At 40.8% G+C, this 21,343-nt stretch overlaps 1 protein-coding gene across 11 annotated transcripts in view; it reads left to right on the top strand.

Moving 5' to 3' along the window:
- The window catches only part of ACYP2 (acylphosphatase 2), a 330,224-nt gene that overhangs the window by 114,848 nt on the left and 194,033 nt on the right, over positions 1 to 21,343 (top strand). For 6 of the 11 annotated variants that reach the window (XM_055240451.2, XM_055240446.2, XM_055240447.2 and 3 more), the window contains exon 1: positions 19,584 to 21,226. The exons of 2 other annotated variants lie outside the window; for them this stretch is intronic. In XM_055240451.2, the coding sequence (XP_055096426.1) occupies positions 21,085 to 21,226 (142 nt within the window). In that variant the 5' untranslated portion in view covers positions 19,584 to 21,084. Of the gene's footprint in view, positions 1 to 19,583; positions 21,244 to 21,343 lie in introns of those variants that run through there. 3 more of the 11 variants (XM_063618045.1, XM_063618042.1, XM_063618041.1) reach the window with 1 other exon arrangement.

Here is a 21,343-nt window from a genome sequence, read left to right as displayed (position 1 = left end):
AGAAGAAAGAGCAGTTTAAGGAAGGGAAAAAAATGTCAGCTCAGTTTTGAAGATGTTGCATTTGCCGTGCTGGGGAACAATGGAATAGAGCTGTCTAATAGGCACTTTCATTTACAAGTGGGTTATGAAAGAGGGAAGAATAGGGACAGGAACCACATTTCAGCAGGAATAATGGATCCTGATAATCAGGAGAAGTTGGGATTTCTGCTTCATGGTGGGACAGAGAAGAATATGTTCGACACTCCGCGGATCCATAGGCGCATCTCTTCTTTCTCCCCTGCCCAGTTGTGATGGTAAGTGGACAATGTAGCCAACCTATATTATCCTATAATCAGCCTTGGAACAGGGTTAAGTGACAAAGGGCTAAGATTTATCAGGGATGAGGAATGGAGTCATCCACCAGTTAAGCCATCTAGAGCAGCATACCTGCTAGGTGAGGGTGAGGGGAATCTAGAATTGGTAGTGGAGGAGGGAAATGGAGCGTCTCAGATGTGGCTTTGAGAGCAGCTACAGAGGGAGAGACTGTAACTTGGCCCCCTGACATTCTTGTAAGGTTCTCCTAATGAAGGAATAAACCAGAAATCCAGGGGCGCTAATCTCAAATGGGGTGAACTTACTATAGAAGCAGGTGGGCTCCAGTGACATAGAGGGTGTGCAGTGATGCATGCCATCATGCTCTGCTCAGATTCCCACTTTAGGACCATGATGTTCATTCTCTGGCTGCCGGAAGTACTGGCTGCTTGACAACCTACCTTGAGTTCTTTTAGAATTGTCCTCAGCCAAAGAGAGTTGGCTTTCTAAGTTTATGTGCCCCAGGCTGCATCCAATGACCCATTGATGGTAGGGTACAATTGTTCAGAGTAGACAACTCTGAAGGGAGCTCTGAGCTCCCGCTGGTTGGGCTGAGGCTTCTGTTGTTAACTGCACAGCAGGTCAACTCCTCCTGCAGCTCAATTCTGCTGCCTTCACTGCTCCAGAGTTGTGTGCCTCCTGCATGTAAGTCTCTGCCTGAGAGTCAGTTTCCCAGGGAACCTAACCTAAGACATTAAGAAAATGCAAAAGAGCTAAGTCCTCCCCCTTCACAGGAGGAAGTCAGCAGATAATATCTATGGGTGATAAAAATCAATATGTAAAGGTGTAAGCATATTCTCTAGAGTTACACAGACAACCACCGGAAGAACTAAAAATAGAAATGTTGAAAAGAATATTGTCTCTGCAAAATGTGACTGCGGATTGATTAGGTGGGAGATTTGCTTTTCCTTCTAAGATTTTCTCAACTACCGAAATTAATATCGTATGCAAATAGTACTTTGACTCAAATCTAATTTTAACATTAAAACAAGACTTTTGGAAACAACTAATGATAAGAGGTAGTGAGTGAGGCAGAGAGAAATAATAATGTTTGATTCAGAGGATGTGGCCTAGAATTCAGGTTTCTGTGTCTGGGTACAGGTCATTTCCTCTTTCAGAGACTTAGTTTTCTCATCTGTCAAGTGGGAATAACAATGATATTAAATAAAAACCACTTGGCCGGGCGTGGTGGCTCACGCCTGTAATCCCACCACTTTGGGAGGCCGAGGCAGGCGGATCACGAGGTCAGGAGATCGAGACCATCCTGGCTGACACAGTGAAAACCCATTTCTACTAAAAATACAAAAAATTAGCTGGGAGTGGTAGCGGGCGCCTGTAGTCCCAGCTACTCGGGAGGCTGAGGGAGGAGAATGACAGGAACCCAGGAGGCAGAGCTTGCAGTGAGCCGAGATCATGCCACTGCACTCCAGCCTGGGTGACAGAACGAGACTCTGTCTCAAAAAACAAACAAACAAACAAACGAACCCACTCAGTATCATTGTGAAGTGTAAATAAAATAATGAAAAGTAAAATGCTTAGTAAAGCTATGAAGAGCTGTCCTACATAGGGGAATGAAGTACATGTTAGAGATACTGGCAATGTACAAAAACCACAAAAAAGTGGTTAATTCTGGCTGTGGATGAAAAAGACCTCATGAAGGCAGGATCACTCATGGTTGGCTTGCAAAAGAAAGGAAGATTTTGGTAGGCAGAGAAGGAGACATGGTGAGGAGAAAAAAAATTTTTTTTTTTGAGACACAGTCTTACTCTGTTGCCCAAGCTAGAGTGCAGTGGTGCCATCTCGGCTCACTGCAACCTTCGCCTCCCAGGTTCAAGCGATTCTCCTGCCTCAGCCTACCAAATAGCTTGGATTAGAGGCGTGTGCCACCATGCCCAGCTAACTTTTTGTATTTTTGGTAGAGACGGTGTTTCACATGTTGGCCAGGCTGGTCTCGAACTCCTGACCTCAGGAGATCTACCCACCTCGGCCTCCCAAAGTGCTGGGATTACAGGTGTGAGCCACCATGCCCGGCCTAATTCTGTGTGTGTGTTGTTTTTTTTTTTTTTTTTTTGAGACATTGTCTTGCTCTATCGCCCAGGCTGGAAGGCAGTGGCACCATCTCGGCTCACTGCAGCCTCTTCCTCCTGGGCTCAAGTGATCCTCCCACCTCAGCCTCCCAAGTAGCTAGGACTACAGGCATGTGCCACCACGCCCAGCTAATTTTTGTATTTTTTTGTGGAGATGGGGTTTCACCACATTGGCCTGGCTGGTCTCAAACTTCTGGCCTCAAATGATCTGCCCACCTCAGTCTCCCAAAATGCTGGGTTTGCAGGTGTGAGCCACCACGGCCAGGCAAAATATTTTATTTTATTTTATTTTATTTTATTTTATTTTATTTTATTTTATTTTATTATTATTTTTTAACCTGTGGGGTCTTGCTATGTTGGCCAGGTTGGTCTTGAACTCTTGACCTCAAGCAATCCTCTTGCCTCAGCCTCTCGAAGTGCTAGCATAACAGGCATGAGCCCCCACATCCAGCCTGAAATATTTTATTTTAAAGGAATCTTTTTCAATTATTTTTAGCAAAGTAATCCATGAACATAATTAAAAAGCAATAATTCAAAAAGGTTTATAATATCTTTCACCTCCTTCAAGTCTCTGTTCCAAGGTTACCTTTTTCAATGAGCTCTTCCCTGCACTTGCTATTTAAAACTACAGCTCTGGCCCCACTCCTGGTCCGTCTTAACCCACTTATTTCCTCACAGCACTTACCCACTTCTAACATATTATAACTTACTATGTCTATGGTTTGTTGTCTCTTTCCCCTGATGGGAATGTGAGCTCCATGAGGACAGGGACTTTGATCTGTTCTCTTCATTTCCCTAAAGTGTCTACACAGTGTCTCATGCATTGCAGGACTCAGTAAGTATTCATTGAATAAATGAAAACTATGAAAACCTTGCCAGCACCACTGTTCTCCAAATCCTATCCCATTCCTCAGAGGCACCTGCTTGCAAAAAATAACAACAACACAACAACAGTGTATTATTTTGGATTTTTTAAATCTAATTTTTGTTCTCACACTGTTATAATATTTTGGAAATTTTCAAGCATACATGAAAGGAGGGAAAGGTATGGTGAACCTTAGGAATCCATTATCCAGCTTCCACAATTAGCAAATTTGGCCAGCCTTGTTTCTCTGTCCCTCTTTATTCTCGGGGGAGGAAGAAGTGGTTTTGGAGCATTTTAAAGCAAATCTGAGACGTCATGTTATTTTAGCTAGAAATGCTTCACTATATCTATAACTGCAAAAGATATTTTTAACTCTAACCACCATGCCATTATTATACCTAATGAATTAACAATTTATTTTATTTTCTTCTTTCTTTCTCTTTCTCTCTCCCTCCCTCCCTCCCTCTCCCTCCCTCCCTCCCTCCCTCCCTCCTTCCTTCCTTCCTTCCTTCCTTCCTTCCTTCCTTCCTTCCTTCCTTCTTTCCTTTCTTTCTTCTTTCTTCCTCCTCCTCCCTCCCTCGTTTCTTTCTCTCCTTCTTTCCTTTTTTTTTTTTTTTTTGAGGTGGAGTCTCCCTCTGTCACCCAGGCTGGAGTGCAGTGGTGCGATATTAGCTCACTGCAATCTCCACTTCCCAAGTTCAAGCAATTCTCCTGCCTCAGCCTCCCCAGTAGCTGGTATTATAGGCACACGCTACCATGAGTGGCTAATTTTTTTTTTTTTAATTATTTTTAGTAGAGTCAGGGTTTGCTGTGTTGGCCAGGCTGGTCTTGAACTCCTGACCTTAGGTGATCCACCCGCCTCACTCTCCCAAAGTACTGGGATTATAGGCATGAGCCACTGCACCTGGCCACAATTTCTTAACACCATCTTATATCCAGTTTATTATTAAATTTTTCTGATTGTCTCAAAGTTCTAATAAAGGATCCCCCAATGAAGGGCCCATGTTGAATTTGATTGTTTCATTGTCTCCTGAATGTCCTTTTTTTTTTTTCTTTTTTTAGATTTATGGCTTACAAAAAACCATAGGGGAGTTAGATACTTCTAGTATAGTGTTTTGTTCGACACACACAATAATTTAACAGTCGCATAGCTACACAAGTAGTACTTTCCTACCAAATAAACTGCTTAACACCTATTGTCACATGCTTGATCCTTCACATTTTCATATCTGTTGGCCTCTGTGCTTTTGTGTTTGTCACCTTGGATTTCCTTAATATTTTGTGAAATGCTTCAAAATACCCCCACACACACCCCAAATAATATGTTTGCATGTCAATATGTCTAGATCTTTTCTACATAGTATTCTTTTCTACATAAGACTATCCTTTTTTCTATAACTCATTTCCTCTCCCTGGCATTGATTCATTAGAGAAACGAGGGCAGTTGTCCCATGGAATGTACTATATTCTAGATTTGACTGATTGCTTTCTTGTAGTGTCCTTTAACTTGTTCTCCCGAGGCAACTTCTTTGAACAATTTCTGCTTTTAGTTCTTTTTGTGATTAGCTTGATATCTCCAAATATGTTGTTACTTGATTTAGATACCAAGATGGATGCAAATTTAGCTTGCTTGTCCTGCCTCCCTTCTCCCAACATAATTTGGTCACTAACCTCTGCTACTGTGCTGGTTCTCTCTGATTTCAGACAATGTCCCTTTTTTTTTTTTTTTAAAGACAGGGTCTCACTCTGTCACCAGGCTGGAGTGCAGTGATGTTATCATAGCTCACTGCAGCCTCAATCTCCTGGGCTCAAGTGATTCTTCTGCCTCAGGCTTCTGAGTAGCTGGAACTACAGGCATGCACCAATACACCAGGTTAATTTTTTAAATTTTTGTAGAGATGAGGTCTTGCTATGTTGCCCAGCCTTGGTCTCAAACTCCTGAGCTCAACAGATCCTCCCGTCTCAGCCTCCCAAAGCACTGGGATTATAGGTATGAGCCACTGTGCTCAGCTGATTGCAGACAATATCTTAGAACCTCTATGTGGTGTTCCATCAACCAAGAGTTGAGGATGTTTGTGCTTGGATGGTTCCCTTCACCTGTTGTTCCTTTTTTTTTTTTTTTTTTAACTATTTCTTGTTTATTTTTTAACTGGCAAATAAAAATTGTATACATTTATGGTGTACAATATTTTTTGTAATATGTATATGTTGCAGAATGGCCAAATCAAGCTAATTAACGTATGCATTACCTCAAATACTTGCTCTTGTGTGGTGAGAACACTTAGAATCTACTCTCTTAGCAATTTTCCAAGTATACAACACGTTGTTATTAACTATAGTCACCATGCTATACCGTAGAACTTTGAACTCATTTCTTCTGTCTAGCTAAAATTTCTTGTCCTTTGACCAGCATCTCCCCAGTCTCCACTCCCACCCCCAGACCCTGGTCCCCACCATTCTACTCTCTGCTTCTATGAGATCAGTGTTTTTAGATTCCACATATGGGTGAGATCATGCGATGTTTGTCTTTCTGTGCCTGGCTTATTTTGCATAACACTACGTCCTCAGATTCATCCATTTTGTCACGAATCACAGGATTTCCTTCTTTGTTAACACTGTTCCATTATGTTTATAAAGCAATTTTTTTTTATCCATTCATCCACTGATGGACACTCAGGTCCATATCTTTTATTTATTTTTTTTAGCTCCATATCTTGACTACTGTGAAAATGTTGCAGTGAACATGCGAATGCAGATATCTCTTCAACATACTGATTTTATATCCTTAGGATGTGTATCCAGGAATTGCTGGATCGTGTGGCAGTTCTATTTTTAATTGCTTGAGAAACCTACATACAGTTTTCCATAATGGTTATACTAACGTACACTCCCACCGACAATGCGCAGTGTTCCCTTTTCTCTACACCCTCTCCAACGCTATTGTTTATCTTTTTCATCACAGCCATTCTAACAGGTGTGAGGTGGTATCTCCTTGTGGTTTTAATTTGCATTTCCCTGTTCTTCTCTTTTACTTCTGTTAAATGCAACTTTAAGTCTTCCAGGTGTATCATATACTCTTTTCTGTAATCACAATTTAGTCTTCTGTAGTTTGTCTGTGAATTTATTCCAAAATTGTAAAAAATAATAAATGAACATTTACATGTTATGACTTTCCAGATTTAGTTCACTGTATAGCCAAAAACTACTCTTTGCTTTCCACTTTGTAGGGTCACTGTTAGAACTTCTATGCCAGTCAAAGAATGTTCCTAGTTTTACGTTAAAATATATACTTCCTTTTTTTTTTTTTTTTTTGAGACAAAGTCTTGCTCTGTTGCCTAGGCTGAAGTGCAGTGGCATGATCACAGCTCACTGAAGCCTCAACCTCTGCGGCCCAAGTGATCCTCTAATCTCGGCCTTGCAAGTAGCTGGGACCACAGCTTTGTCCCACCACACCTGGCTAATTAAAAAAAAAATTTTTTTTAGAGATATCGTCTCCGTCTGTTGCCCAGGCTGGCCTTGAACTCCTGGGCTGGAGAGATCATCCTGCCTTGGTTTCCTAAAGTTCTGGGATTATAGGGACGAGTCACCACACCCACCCTAGATCCTCCTTTTTTAATACTCCACCAATTGTACAAAATCATGCCACATTTTAACTCGTTTCCTATTTGGTCCATGTCAGGAATAGTATTTAAGATACTTAAGACTAGTTTGAATTGACCATTCATGCCTCAGCCCATTCACAGGGAACCATTTTCTATTTTTTGAATAATGGTAGAGGAAAGTACCTGATATTTTCAAAAAACTAGTCTTCTGTGAATGGGAAATGAGGGTGGAACAGTCAACTCAAGCACTTAATAAAATGTCTTGACTATCATGCCAAGAAATGTGGACTTTGTAGGTCCTAGGAGACTCTTGAAGGTTTTTAAGGAATTCAAGGTACTTGGGCTAAGCCTTCTTGGAAATAATCCACCAAAGAGGGTGGCCTGCCAGGACAAGGGAATGCCAGCAGTTAGCAGCAGAGGGAAGTACCACTAGTTGCCCCCATAGTGCTCACCACAACAGGGAGCTATGTGGTCGGAGGACCCCACGGAGCCTCCATAGAATCCATTAATAGGCCTGTGAGAGAGCTGCATCTGAACCCCTGAAGCTCAGTCCTGGCCTATAGGGAAGAACACTTGATCAATATTATCATCCTCCAAGACTGCACATGAATCATCATTTATTTAATTTAAGTTGATGGATATTTGAGTACTTCCAATTCTTTTTTTTTACTGTAATAAACAACTTCATGACAGTTGTTTTATTTATATCTTTGCATTCTTGCCTATTTTCTTCCCCTTGGGAGAGATTTATAACTTAAGAACTGCCAGGGGCTGGGCACGGTGGCTCACGCCTGTAATCCCAGCACCTTGGGAGGCCCAGGCGGGCGGATCACGAGGTCAGGAGTTTGAGAGCAGCCTGACCAACATGGTGAATCCCCATCTCTACTAAAAATACCAAAATTAGCCGGGTATGGTGGAGCGCGCCTGTAATCCAATTCCAGCTACTCAGGAGGCTGAGGCAGTAGAATCGCTTGAACCTGGGAGGCAGAGTTTGCAGTGAGCCGAGATTGCACCATTGCACTCCAGCTTGGGTTAGAGAGGGAGACTCTGTCTCAAAAAAAAAAAAAAAGAACTGCCAGGTAAAGTGTTTGTAATCTATCTTTCCTTCCTTCTTTCTTTCTTTCCTCTCTTTCTCTTTCTCCTTTTTTTTAAATTAGTGTGTTTTATGCTTAGAGCAGTTGTAGCTTAACAGAAAAATAAAGCAGAAAGTACAGAGGGCTCTCATATACATCCCCCTCCAACATATTTTCACTTATTATTAACATTTTGGATTAGTGTGATACATTTGTAGTTACAATAGATTAATGGATATTGACACATTATTAACTAAATTCCACAGTTTACATTAGGGTTCGCTCTTTGTATTACAGCTCTATGGGTTTTGACTATGTGTAATGTCGTGTATTCACCATTATAGTATCATACAGACTAGTTCCCCTGCCCAAAAAATCCCCTGTGCCGCACCTATTCAACCTTCCCTCAAATGTATATAATTTTTAAGGCTTTTGAGGTCTATAGTCAAATTGCTTTACAAAATGTTTGTACCCAAACGCCAGCAGTGTGTGAGAGTCTGTTTTAGCATATCATCAATAACACTGGGTATTACTATTTTTCATGTTAGGAAAATTGATATCTCATTTATATTAGGACAAATACAAATAAGATATAATTGTTTTGAAACTCTATACAATGAGCTGATGACATTGTTACAATGAGAGAGACTTGTTAGAGAGCAGCTTAAGCAAATAATGAGATTCATTGCCTCACGCATCTGGGTGCTGGCCTCAGGGTTGATTGATTCAAGAACTCAAATGATGTCACAGAAAGCGCTATCCCTCATTCCTCTTCTATTGCAGACACTTTTTTCTAAGGAAGGAGACATGGTTGCAAGCAGGTCTAGGCTTATATCATCTTAGCTAAGGAGGTCTAGAGGAACGAGACATCTTTGTTGTCTCTGATTTAATCCTACATTAATCAGAGCTTATTTAAGGGCCATGATAGAAACCCATTTTAAGCTGGCTTAACTGCACCCCCCCAAAAAAAGGAATATATTGGCTCATGCAACTGAAAAGTCTAGTTGAGAGTTCTTCTTTCAGGAACAGGGGCTCAAACAATATTATCAGGACTTGCTTTTTATCTTTTGCCCTGCTCTTCTCTTTGATGGCTTCATTCTGAGGCAGGCTTTCTCTCTGCCTGTTGGCAAAATGATTCCTGATAGCTCCAGGGTTAAATGATTCAGCAGTCTCATGGGTCTCAAAAGGAATACCTCATTTCTAATGGGTCCAACAAAGGTTCTGAGGAAGGAAGACTTTGTTTGGCCTGACTTCCAAATTGTGTCCATCCCTACCACTCATTGTAGCAGAAGGATAAAAAAATCCGATGAGTTAGGATTGGGTTATATGCCACCCCTGCGCAAGGGTAAGGGAAGGCATTAGCTCCCCTAAAATCACAAGAACTAATAGAGGAGCAAGAGGGTTTGTAAAAGACAAAAAAAGAGTGGATACTGTGCCAGCAGAAGAAAAAATGTATATTACAAATATCATCAGCTCTCCCACAACCACATGTTGGAGTGTGGGAGAAAGAAGTTTTCTATCAAAAGTTGGGGAGAAGGAATAATGCATAGATAAAAGCAACACATGTCCACCACATCATTGTTTTATTTCACATTCATTCATAAACATTATTTCAGATATTTATTGATCATTTGCATTTCGGTTTTTATGAGTTATCTGTCCATTTTGCTATTAGGACAATGCTTTTAAGATGTTCCTAACATCTTAACCTTGATCTTAATTCCTTTCAGTTTTGCATGCTGGAAATGTTTTCTTCCAGTTTGTCGTTTGTTTCCTAACTTTGTTATTTACATTTTTACTCAAGATTACTGTTTTAAATTACACATAGATCCATGCAATGGGTATTATGCTTTTACTCATCCTCATTCTAAACACTAAATAGTGTTATGGCTTAGTTATTACTCTGATTTAACTTCTGTGGCCCAGTTTTCTCATCTGTAAAATGCGCCATTGATTTTTGTCCTATTCTTCTAACATGTTTATGACTATGAAATATGATTTATTTATTTCAAAATATAGAGCTCAAGAAAGTGAATAGGAAATATTAGAGAATAGTGTTCTGAGCATTAAATATCAGAGGATCTTTAATGGTATCTCACGGGGAGTACCATGAGTGATTCATAGGCAGCTTGATGTTGCTCTGTAGCCAAATAGAGCAGAATAAACCCATTCCCCACCCTTTGCCCTAGCTGGCCAGGCCATGCAGCAGGCAGAGGAAATGCCTGCAGCTACACTGAATACAGATGCCAGTCAGAGCCTGCAGGTTAGAGAGAGTGCTACAAGGCTAAGCTAAACAGACCAAAGCCAGCCCCAGGTTGAACAAGAAAGCAGGCAGCCAGTATTTTCCAGACTGTAAGTGTGGGTACCACCTCTGTTGGTGGTAGAGACTTCATACTTAACATCTGGCATGTAGAATTAGGATTCTGATGCGAGATATATACTGATGCTGTCTGGTGTGGGACAAGAGTACATTGATTCATGGATGACGATCAGTAGTCTTGGAGAACAGAATCAAGATAGGATGAGAAAAGAAAGTATTCCTTTGATTATAATGACTAACTGTTCATAAATTCCTTCATGAGGAAGAAGTGGAAATTATCGGAGCCTCCCACTATGTACCTTTGGTATTATAGTGTATTATATATTTATTTTAAAATTGATGTGTAGTAAAATGGATAACCATAAAAGGGCAAGCTTAGTCATGTAGCTCAAGTCCTTTTGTCACCTTTGTAAAGAACTTTTCCAAGTTTTGTCAAGTAGATATTTTTGATTTAGTTAGATTTTACCAAACTGCTAGATACAGGACTCTGGAGCCTGAGTGATACACCAAATAAACAGTTACCTTACAGGCTACTGTTTTAGTCTTATTTTAGTCTGAGTATTCTACACTTGACAAAAATCACTTCGACAATGAGAAAGTATTACATAAAAGTCATTTATCACAATCCCTCAGATCAGCAATTCTCAACCCTGGCTAAACAGTAGAACTACCTGAGAAGCTTTTTAATAACTGCTGATGGCTGGCCCAACACCATATTAATTACATTAAAATTTCTGGAGATGGGAAGAACACTCCCCAAGTTCCCCAAGTGAACATAATCTGCAACTAGACAAAAAAGGCTGATAGGGGATTGCACAAAAAGTGGGGTCTAGTCAGGTCTTAGAGGATAACTGTGTCCACAGTGTAACATTGTGTTACAAGTTGAGGCATGGGTATAATTCAGGTATTCCCTTCCAAGCCTACACAATTGTTAGCAAACTATCTAGTGGTCTCTGGAAGATATTTTTGGGGAAATATTCAGGTGTTTTTTGAATACTATTTTGTTGAAAACAATTCAGGAAATTTCCCCCCAGGAAAACTTCTGATTTGCAGCATGGGACATAGAGCCTGAGCACTATTCCCCAGTTTCCCACTGTACTCGGAACAGGAACCAGACTCCACCATGGCTTCCACAGCCTGGCATGACCTTTCTCCTTGCCTTGACTGAAAGCTGTATTTAATGCCACTGTCTCATATTTTATAATGCAGCAGCCACACTGGGCTTCTTTCAGTTTCTCCTGCATGGGAAACTCGAGCTTTCTATATGCTATTCCCTCTGCATGGATTAAATTCTCCCACCTTTCTTCTTGGTTTCTTCTTACCCATTCTTCAGCGATCAGTTCCCCACAGATCTTCCCAGACCACGTCTCTAAGCCCTAATCTACCCCCACCTCTAAATTTTTAAAATTTATTTATTTATTTATCTTTGAGGCAGGGTCTTATTCTGTTGACCAGGCTGGAGTACAGTGGCATGATCATGGCTTATCTCCCTGGCTCAAGTGATTCTCCCACCTCACCCTCCCGAGTAGCTGGGAATACAGGTGCAGCCTCTCGAGTAGCTGGGACTACAGCCAAACCACTATGTCTGGCTAATTTTTGTATTTTTTGTAGAGAAGGGTTTTGCCATGTTGCCCAGGCTGGTCTCTAACTCCTGGGCTCAAGCAATCCTCCTGCCTCAGGCCCCCAAAGTGCTGGGATTACAGGCATGAGCCATTGTGCCTGGCCCCCATTACTAAATTAAACATCACCTTCTCCCCAGCACCTACACATGGCACATACTAGGTATTCAGTAAACATCTGTTGAATGAGTGAATGAAAGACTGTTGAAGGCAGTGTGGCAGAGTGGAAAGAACACTGAATTTTTCCGCAAAAGGCCGGATTCTAGATGGGGTTCAATCCCTTAAATGTTCTAAGACTATTTCTTTGTCTTTAAAGTATAGTGCCTTTCCTACTTAGTTCTGTACCTGTAAATATAAAATGGGAGATGGTATGTAAAAGTGTCATAATAATCATAAAATGCCACTGCAAATATAAGTTAATATACTATTCATGGACTCAAAAGGAAATCACATATAGTCAATCAGCAAAATGTTTTTAAGTGCTGAATTATTGACACTGTACTGCATTCATCATTATTATCAACCTTTTAAAGATAAGATTTAATATTTTTAATTTTTAAAATTATTATTATTATTTTATTTGTAGAGATGGGCTGCCCAGGCCGGCCTCAAGTGATCCTCCCACCTTGGTCTCCCAAAGCACTGAGATTACAGGTGTGAACCACCGTTCCCAGACAAATATCAGATTTTATGAGTAAGGATGAAAAGTAAATAATTCTAGGTGAAATATTTTTAAACTGCAAAAAGCTTCCTATGTCCAAGTAAAAACCATCTTATTTACTTAATAAGAGATCTCTGAGACACATAGTCTTTATGAAAAGCTAATTTTAAAGGATGTAGTAGATGCATATGCTGTCAACATAATGTCTCATATAGTAAGAGTTCAACTAACATTTACCAGACAAATTTTTGAGACGGAGTCTTGCTCTTGTTGCCTAGGCTGGAGGCTACAATGGCATGATCTTGGCTCACTGCAACCTCTGCCTCCCGGGTTCAAGCGATTCTCCTGCCTCAGCCTCCTGAGTAGCTGGGCTTACAGGCATCCGCCACCACACCCGGTTAATTTTTGTGTGTTTTAGTAGAGACGGGGTTTCACTATGTTGGCCAGGCTGGTCTCGAAGTCCTGACCTCGTGATCCGCCCCCCTCGGCCTCCCAAAGCATTGGGATTACAAACGTGAGCCACCATGCCCGGCCATGTTTTTTTTTTTTTTTTTTTTTTTTGAGACGGAGTCTCGCTCTGTCGCCCAGGCTGGAGTGCAGTGGCGCAATCTCGGCTCACTGCAAGCTCCGCCTCCCGGGTTCACGCCATTCTCCTGCCTCAGCGTCTCCGAGTAGCTGGGACTACAGGCGCCCGCCACCACGCCCGGCTAATTTTTTTTGGTATTTTTAGTAGAGACGGGGTTTCACCGTGGTCTCGATCTCCTGACCTCGTGATCCGCCCGCCTCGGCCTCCCAAAGTGCTGGGATTACAAGCGTGAGCCACCGCGCCCGGCCAAGGCGCATCCATATCTAATTGTAATTCATGGTCAAGATACTTTAATATTTAAGTCATCTGTTGAGTGAAGGGTCCTAACAGCAATTAAACAGCCTGTCAGTTAGGGGTTTAGCATGTACCTAAAAGTATTTTAGAAGTGTCTTACTGAAATGAGAGACATTTAGGTGGCGCTAGCTTCGTGAAGACTGAAAGAGTAACCCTATCCACGGGAAGTGCCTTGCCTTGGATAGATGGTAGGTGGCAGCAACAGACCAGAAATTATGGTTTGTTAACTAGCGCGCTAGAAGTGTTCTTTTTAATGTTATTTTTTCATTGTTTTGTCCTAAATAAAATAATATAGCTGCAAACCAAGTAGATAGTAAAAATAAATAAGCATGATGTGACTGATTTGCAGAATGCAGGCTAAGCCTTTATTTATTCTATAACCTTTCAACAGCAATTTATTTTTCAACAGCTCTAAGCTTGGTTTCACTACTATTCTTAGCTTGTTTTTTTTTGTTACAATATTTATTTCTTCTCTTTGTAAGTATGGAAAATTTTAATGCTTCTCTATTGACAGAAAGGGAGGGCATATTTGAACTTTCATTCTGCCTAACCTTTGTTCTATTCCTATTGTGAAGATTTTGCCCCAGACAAGGTTCAGTTACTGAAAAAATAATCCATTCCAGACAGTTTAAACAGAAATTGTTTAATACTGGGCATTAAATGGCTTATGAAGTTGTTGGGAGGGCTAATGAAAGAGGCTCTTGGTCACTCACTCTCAATCTGAGCTTTGTATCACAAGCCTCTGGGTTGCTGTTTTAGAATATCAGTTCAGGAATCCATTGCTGACATAGTGAATCAAAACCTTTGGGCGTAAACTCCCCTGGAAATTCAAATGTTGAGATCAGAGTAGAGGTCCACTTTGAGGCTGAAGTTTTAGGAAGGACTTTTACTGCAGAACTGGGCCATCAAGGGATCTACTGATTCTGCAATAGGAAACCATTTGCTGAATTGGGAAGTTGTTGCTATAGCTGCTGCATTCAAAACAATGCATCCCCTGCCATCATCAGAAGCTGCCATGGTCTGGAAACTGTCACATCCAAAAAGCTGCCACTCTGGGACCTGCCAAGCTTGCTCTGATATTAATTAGTAAAACAAATGTCCTGTGCCCTGCCTCTTGGTGCCCCACAAGCCAGTGAACAGTCAGTTAACAATGCCACAGAATAACTAAACTCCTCCGCGACTGTTCTTATCACAGAACCAGCAGCAGATGGCCTCTGCCTCACTCATACCCTCCCTCCACATCTACAATGGTAATTCTGCTGGTGGAAACTATCACGTTAGGAATCTTAATTGCAAGAATGTCTAGGGGTTGTAGCTTTAAACTTTCCAGCCCTACAGTAACAGGAAGTCCAGCTAGAAAGAGGTTGCAATGGATGTGTGTACCAATCCACTGTTTCACCAAGTACATCATGAAATAGATGAGTTATTTTAAAGACATGACGTATTTGCGTCCCTTGTCGTCACACTAGCCCAGACCTGCGGGTACATCTGAGTCAAGCCTTTTCGGGAGTAAGTGTGTGTGAACTAAGAAGAAATCAGGACGCATCTCTTCTCCGGATAGGCTCCATGCCTCCATAGGTAAAGCAAACCTGATAGCGGCTGAAGTCCACGCCTGGGGGGTATTAGGAAGGGAGGGGTCTGTGTTGCCTGCTTTTTGTCTGAGTTGGTGGCTGGCCCTTTTTGCCCTTCCCTATCTTGGTGCTATAGCTCGGAGTCTGGGCATACTTTGTTCAAAATCTGATTTTGCCATTTGTTGCCTCCTTGTTGTGTCCAAGCAGTGGCATCTGTGATTGGTTGCCTCCTTATGTAATATTAACTTTACCTTTTTCTCACTCAATACCTTCAGATGCATATTTCCTGTTTTCTAAAGGACTCAATGCTAATTATAGTGATATTTTCCTTTACTTTTCCTTACTTGTAGATATGTTCTTATGCATTGTATATTATTTCTTCCTCTGGAAATGAACTATTTCTGTAACACATTCTCTTCATTAATAAAGGTTTTAGTATATTTGATTATCTACTTGTTCTTCTTTATGCTAGTTAAGATATGCTTCAGTGTTTTGAAAGTTAACTGTTTGGTCCTATCTTTGCCTGAGCATGACTTCGGAGTTGCCTCGAAATTTAAATTATATGTCCACAATTCACAATTGCAAAAGTATGGAACCAGCCCAAATGCCCATCAATCAACGAGTAGATAAAGAAAATGTGGTGTATATATATATATATATATATATATGCACATGTACCATGGAATACTACTCAGCCATAAAAACGGCATGAAATAACGGCATTCACAGCAACCTGGATGGAACTGGAAACTATCGTTCTAAGTGAAGTAACCCAGGAATAGAAAACCAAATATCATATGTTCTCACTCATAAGTGGAAGCTAAGCTATGAGGATACAAAGGCATAAAAATGATACATTGGACTTTGGAGACTCGGGGGAAAGGGTGGGAAGGGGTGAGGGATAAACAACTACATATTGGGTGCAGTGTACGCTGCTTGAGGGATGAGTGCACCAAACTCTCAGAAATCATCACTAAAGAACTTCCTCATGTAACCAAACATCACATGTTCCCCCCAAACCTATTGAGATAAAACATAAATTTAAAAATAAAAAAATTATATGCCTGTATACTGAAATAGTCAATCTGCTCATGCACCACATTGAGAAATTATTTTGAAATGTTATTATGAAAACATATAATAGGATACTAAAATAAACTTTCAGAAAGTAAAATTTTAATTTTAGAATAGTTGTTGATTAAAAAAATTATTGTGAATAGAGTTCCCATATGCACCACAGTTACCCTATTATTAATATCTTAATATTAATAAATAGTATTTTCTACCATTGTTAATGATAAATGGTATATTTGTTGCAATTAATGAACCAATATCAATATCTCATTATTAACTAAAGTTTACACTTTATTCAGATGTCCTCAGTTTTCACCTCATGTTCTTTTTCTGTCCCATGATCCCATCAAGGATACTAACATTGCATCTAGTCATCAGGTCTCCTTAGGTGCCTGGTTGATGCTTCTCAGGCTTTCTCTGTTTCTGATGACCTTGACAATTTTGAGGATTACTAGTCAGGCATTTCGTAGAATTAAATTATATTCTCTTCAATTTTTAATTTTATTTTTAAACTTCACGTAAGCATTTCAAACATACACAAAATTAGAGAATAGTATAATGAACCCCCATCTACCTAAGACCCAGCTTCAAAACTATCACCATTTCCAAGTTTATTCTATCTAAACTGTCCTGAGGATTTTAAATCAAGCCCCAAATATTATATCATAGTACCCTTATGTATTTCAGTACATGCCTCTAACAGATAAGGCCTTTAAAGAATATACCCACAATGCCATTATCACAGTGACAAAGTTAATGATGTTTCATTCATATTATCTATCATACGTATTATTATCATATATAGATAATACACATACGTAGATGTGTATTATCTATCCTTATTTCACAGATTCTGGTGCCTGGTCATCTTTTACAGTCATATTATATAACCAGGATTTTCCTTTTCTATGTATTACCTTAAACATCATCCTAGATCACAAACAAATTGTCTTAAAGCGTTCAAAGAAGGGAATTAACAGGTTTTAATTTCAACCAGTAGTAACAAAAAGCCTAGTTATTCCAAAGCTGTTGCTCAGGTTACAAAACCAAAGCTTCATATAATTTAATCATGCATTGTACGTGAAGGACCTGCATATATTTGTTTGTATAAAAAGCCAAATAATCATAAACAGTGTTGGTAGTAATATATTTAAATTGGCACAGCCCTTTGAAAAACAGTTTGGCAATATATATCAGGAACAATACATGCTTATACCCTTGATTTGATATTCTAACTTCAATTAAAAATATGTGGGAAGGAAGCTACATGCATAAATATTTTCTTTGTTATGGTAGTGAAAAATGAGAAGCAGCCTGAATATGTAACAACAGGGACTCACAGTAGGTAAATGTGTGGTTTATCCACCTAATGTGATTTATTAAAATATACATTGGAAAGACTACAACATGGAAAAAAAAAAGTTGAATTCATACTATGATTACTTAAAACGTATATTACAAACATTTACTTAAATTTTCTAAAGACTTAGAATCACATATTATTGGCAATCCATGCTGAAATGGTACACAAAAATTTCTGTTTGCTAATGTTAGACTGCTGGCAGACCCAGCAAATTTTTCAGCTAAGCAAATGTCAATTGTTGCTATAGCACTTCCAAAATTCAAATAAACCTACCTAATAATTGGCAGGGGTACTCTTGGGTAAATGTGGAGAAAAGTCAAAGATTGATTAAGAAAAGGAAAATGTCAACCTTCCCAGTCAGTGACTACTTAGAAGCTATGGTATAGCTGTCTGTTGTTATCTGCAGGGGATTGGTTCCAGGACTCCCCTTGGATATAAAAATCCTGGAATGTTCAAGTTCCTGATAGAAACATACACACACATATTGTCCTGTATATTTTAAGTCATCTCTAGATTATTTATAATACCTAATGCGATGTAAATGCTATTATACTGTATTGTTCAGGGAATGATGACAAAAAAAGAGTCTGCACGTGTTCAGTAGAGATGCCTTTTTTTTTTTTTTTTTTTTGAGACAGGGTCTCGCTCTATCACACAGGCTGGAGTGCAGTGGCCCCATCTCAGTTCACTGCAATCTCCGCTGGGCAAAAGTGATCCTACTCCCACCTCAGCCTCCCAGGTAGCTGGGACTACAGGCACAGGCCACCACACCCAGCTAATTTTTGTATTTTTTATAGAGGCGGGAGCTTCACTGTATTGTCCAGGCTGGTCTCTAACTCCCGGGCTCAAGCTATTCACCAGCCTTGGCCTCCCAACGTGTTGGGATTACAGGTGTGAACCACCGTGCAGGCCAAGATACTTAAAAAAAAAAAATTCTGTTTGAGGTTGGTTGAATCTATGGATGCAGAACCTGCTAATATGGACGGCTGACTGTACTACTGGGGAAGGCACACTAAGTAACTAGGATAAAATCTGGTAACCACTAGCAGAGGTGACTAAGCAGGATAGAGGAAGATTTTGGAGAAGGGGGAGGCATTCCAGAGAGAGTAGACCCAAGAGAAGAGGTTCTTTGTTTTAAACCTCTCTATTGAGACAGCAGAATAATCGAGAGTGTCTTGACTATAGTTTAAATGCAGGATTTGCATAAGCAGGTAGTGGAAGCTGAAGACCTTAGGTTCTATTTTGAATGTATTAAGAAGAATGATTTAAAATTTATGTTGATGGTAGAGTCTGCATGGAATGAACTGGGAGATGGAAGAGGTAAGTTGTGAGGTCTCTGCAATAAACCAAGACCTTCACTACATAAATTAACTGCATTAGCATTTCCAGAATATATTTTTCTTTAAAAATGATTTAACCATATTCTAACCAAGTTTTAGATGATTTTTGGTGTTCTCTAATAGAATTGGCACAGTATATTGAGTCAGATTGCAGTGGATTATTTCAACTGTGGCCAGATGCAAAGAAATATGCAAAGGTATTGAGGCCAACAAATAGAGAAATGCAAATTCTCACAAGTAAAGAGATTTGGAATTCTAGAAGGTGGCAGATTATCAATAGCTGTATCCAGATCCTTTGGAGTGGTGGATGGTTTTATATTAAAACTTTGTAATAGCTCACCAGGAAATAAAATTCAGCCTTAACTTCTAGGCAATTGGGATGTTGCTGAGAATAATCAAGACCATTAAAAAAAAAAAAAAAAAGGTCGGGTGCAGTGGCTTACACCTGTAATCCCAGCACTTTGGAAGGCCAAGGCAGGTGGCTCACCTGAGGTCAGGAGTTTGAGACTAGCCTGGACAACACGGTGAAACCCCGTCTCTACTAAAAATACAAAAATTAGCTGGGTGAGGTAGTGCGTGCCTGTAATCCCAGCTACTTGGAAGGCTGAGGCAGGAGAATCTCTTGAACCTGGGAGGTGGAGGTTGCAGTGAGCTGAGATCACGCTACTGCACTCCAGTATGGGCGACAAGAGCGAAACTTCGTCTCAAAACAACAACAACAAACTCACACACAAAAAAACTGTATGAACAGCAGACAAGATGACTACAGTGTTTTTCTTTTTTTTATTAATTTTTTTTGCACACAAAATAAACATTTTCTAAAGATACATACAAACAAAAAGATGCATATCAAACATATTAAGAAGGTTGCACATGTGAAGATGGGGAATAGAAATGGGGGGTGGGAATTAAAGAAAATAAATGAGAGAGGGACTTTGTATGGATCAATGAATCAATGATAATAACTCAATCCTCTATTTGACAAAGAAGAAGGAGAAGGAAGAGGAAGAAAAAGAAAGTGGGATAGAGGATCAGAAAGGGAGGAAAATAGAAAAAAATAGAGTATGACTCCAGGGTAGACCTGTTTTGTTGTCACTGGGTTGGTTGGTTAGTTTGTCTGTTGTATTTTTCATATGTTTCGCCATGTTGGCCAGGCTGGTGTCGAACTCCTAGCCTCAAGTGATCAACCCGCCTCGGCCTCCCAGAGTGCTGGGACCAGAGGCGTGAGCCACCACGTCCAGCCCGCATATTGCGTCTGGCCTCCGTGGTAGACCTCCCAGACGGGGCGGCCAGGCAGAGGCGCTCCTCACTTCTTCCCAGATGGGGCCGCCGGGCAGAGGCGCTCCTCACTTCCCAGACGGGGCGGCCGGGCAGAGGCGCGACTACAGTGTTTTTCTTTTGTCTGTTTCCACTAGCATAAAAGACTTTATATTTTTAAAAAGTTTCTTATCCCAGAAAATATCACAATCCATTTAGAATATGAGTTCAGGCTCAATTCCTTCCTGATTCTACAGAAGAGCTCAAGATGTTGCAGACCTTATCTTAAAAGCTGGCTCAGAATCGCCGGATTTGGTAGTCATCTAAACATTTCATAAATAATTTACTAACTCTCAAAACACTAAACCAGCAGGCCCTTGATTTCAAAAGCAAATCTTGCTGGGATGGAGTGGGGCAGGGGACCTGGGATGCGGGATGAAAGGGGTTGGAAATGAGGAGATATTGGTCAAAGGGTACAAAGTTTCAGTTAGTGTCAATAATAAGTTCTGAAGATCTGTTGTCTAACATGGTGACTGTGATTAATGTACTGTGTCCTTAAAAATTGATGAGAGTAGATCTTAAATGTGCTCTTCATTAAAAAATGGTGCAATGGATATGTTAATTTCATTGATGTAATCATTTCACAATGCATACATATGTCAAAACATCACCTTGTACACCACAAATATACCCAACTTTTGTCAATTACACTTTAATAAAGCTGGGGGAAGCAACTTTTTTTGGGCACAGCATCCGGCTTTTATTTACTAACTTTGAGAACAGAGTACCTTGATCAATTAAATGGTAGGGAGCGCTGTGGAGACAGCATCCTCCCCAGTCCGGGAAGAGAGGCAGGGAAAGGAGGCCTAGAATGCCTGGGGCCCAGCGGCCTCTTCCCTCCTGGCGTCCCCGGCGGCCTTCGCTCCCAGGCCCCGCAGTCTCATTTGCCGCTTCCGACGCGTGACCCCGGCGCGCTAGCGTCCGGGACCGGTGACAGGCGCGGGGTGCGCCAAGCGGTCCCATGTGTCCCCTCCCTCTCGCGGCCGCCGCAGTCGCTGCGCCCCGAGCCTCGCTCCGGCTCCTCAACAGAGCGCTCGCCGCCGCCATGTCTACCGCTCGGCCACTCAAATCCGTGGACTACGAGGTGTTCGGGAGAGTGCAGGGTAGGAGGCCCCCTAAGGTGGGAGATCAAAAAGGTTATGGGAGGAAGGGGAGAAAGCTGTGAGAAGCGCCTCCCACCTAAAGTATGCCTTTTCCCGTTGTGGCTGGGACTTCCGCTC

The sequence above is a fragment of the Symphalangus syndactylus genome, chromosome 14 (assembly GCF_028878055.3).
Source record: "Symphalangus syndactylus isolate Jambi chromosome 14, NHGRI_mSymSyn1-v2.1_pri, whole genome shotgun sequence".
Taxonomy (NCBI): domain Eukaryota; kingdom Metazoa; phylum Chordata; class Mammalia; order Primates; family Hylobatidae; genus Symphalangus; species Symphalangus syndactylus.
This window is presented reverse-complemented; position numbering and strand designations above follow the sequence as displayed.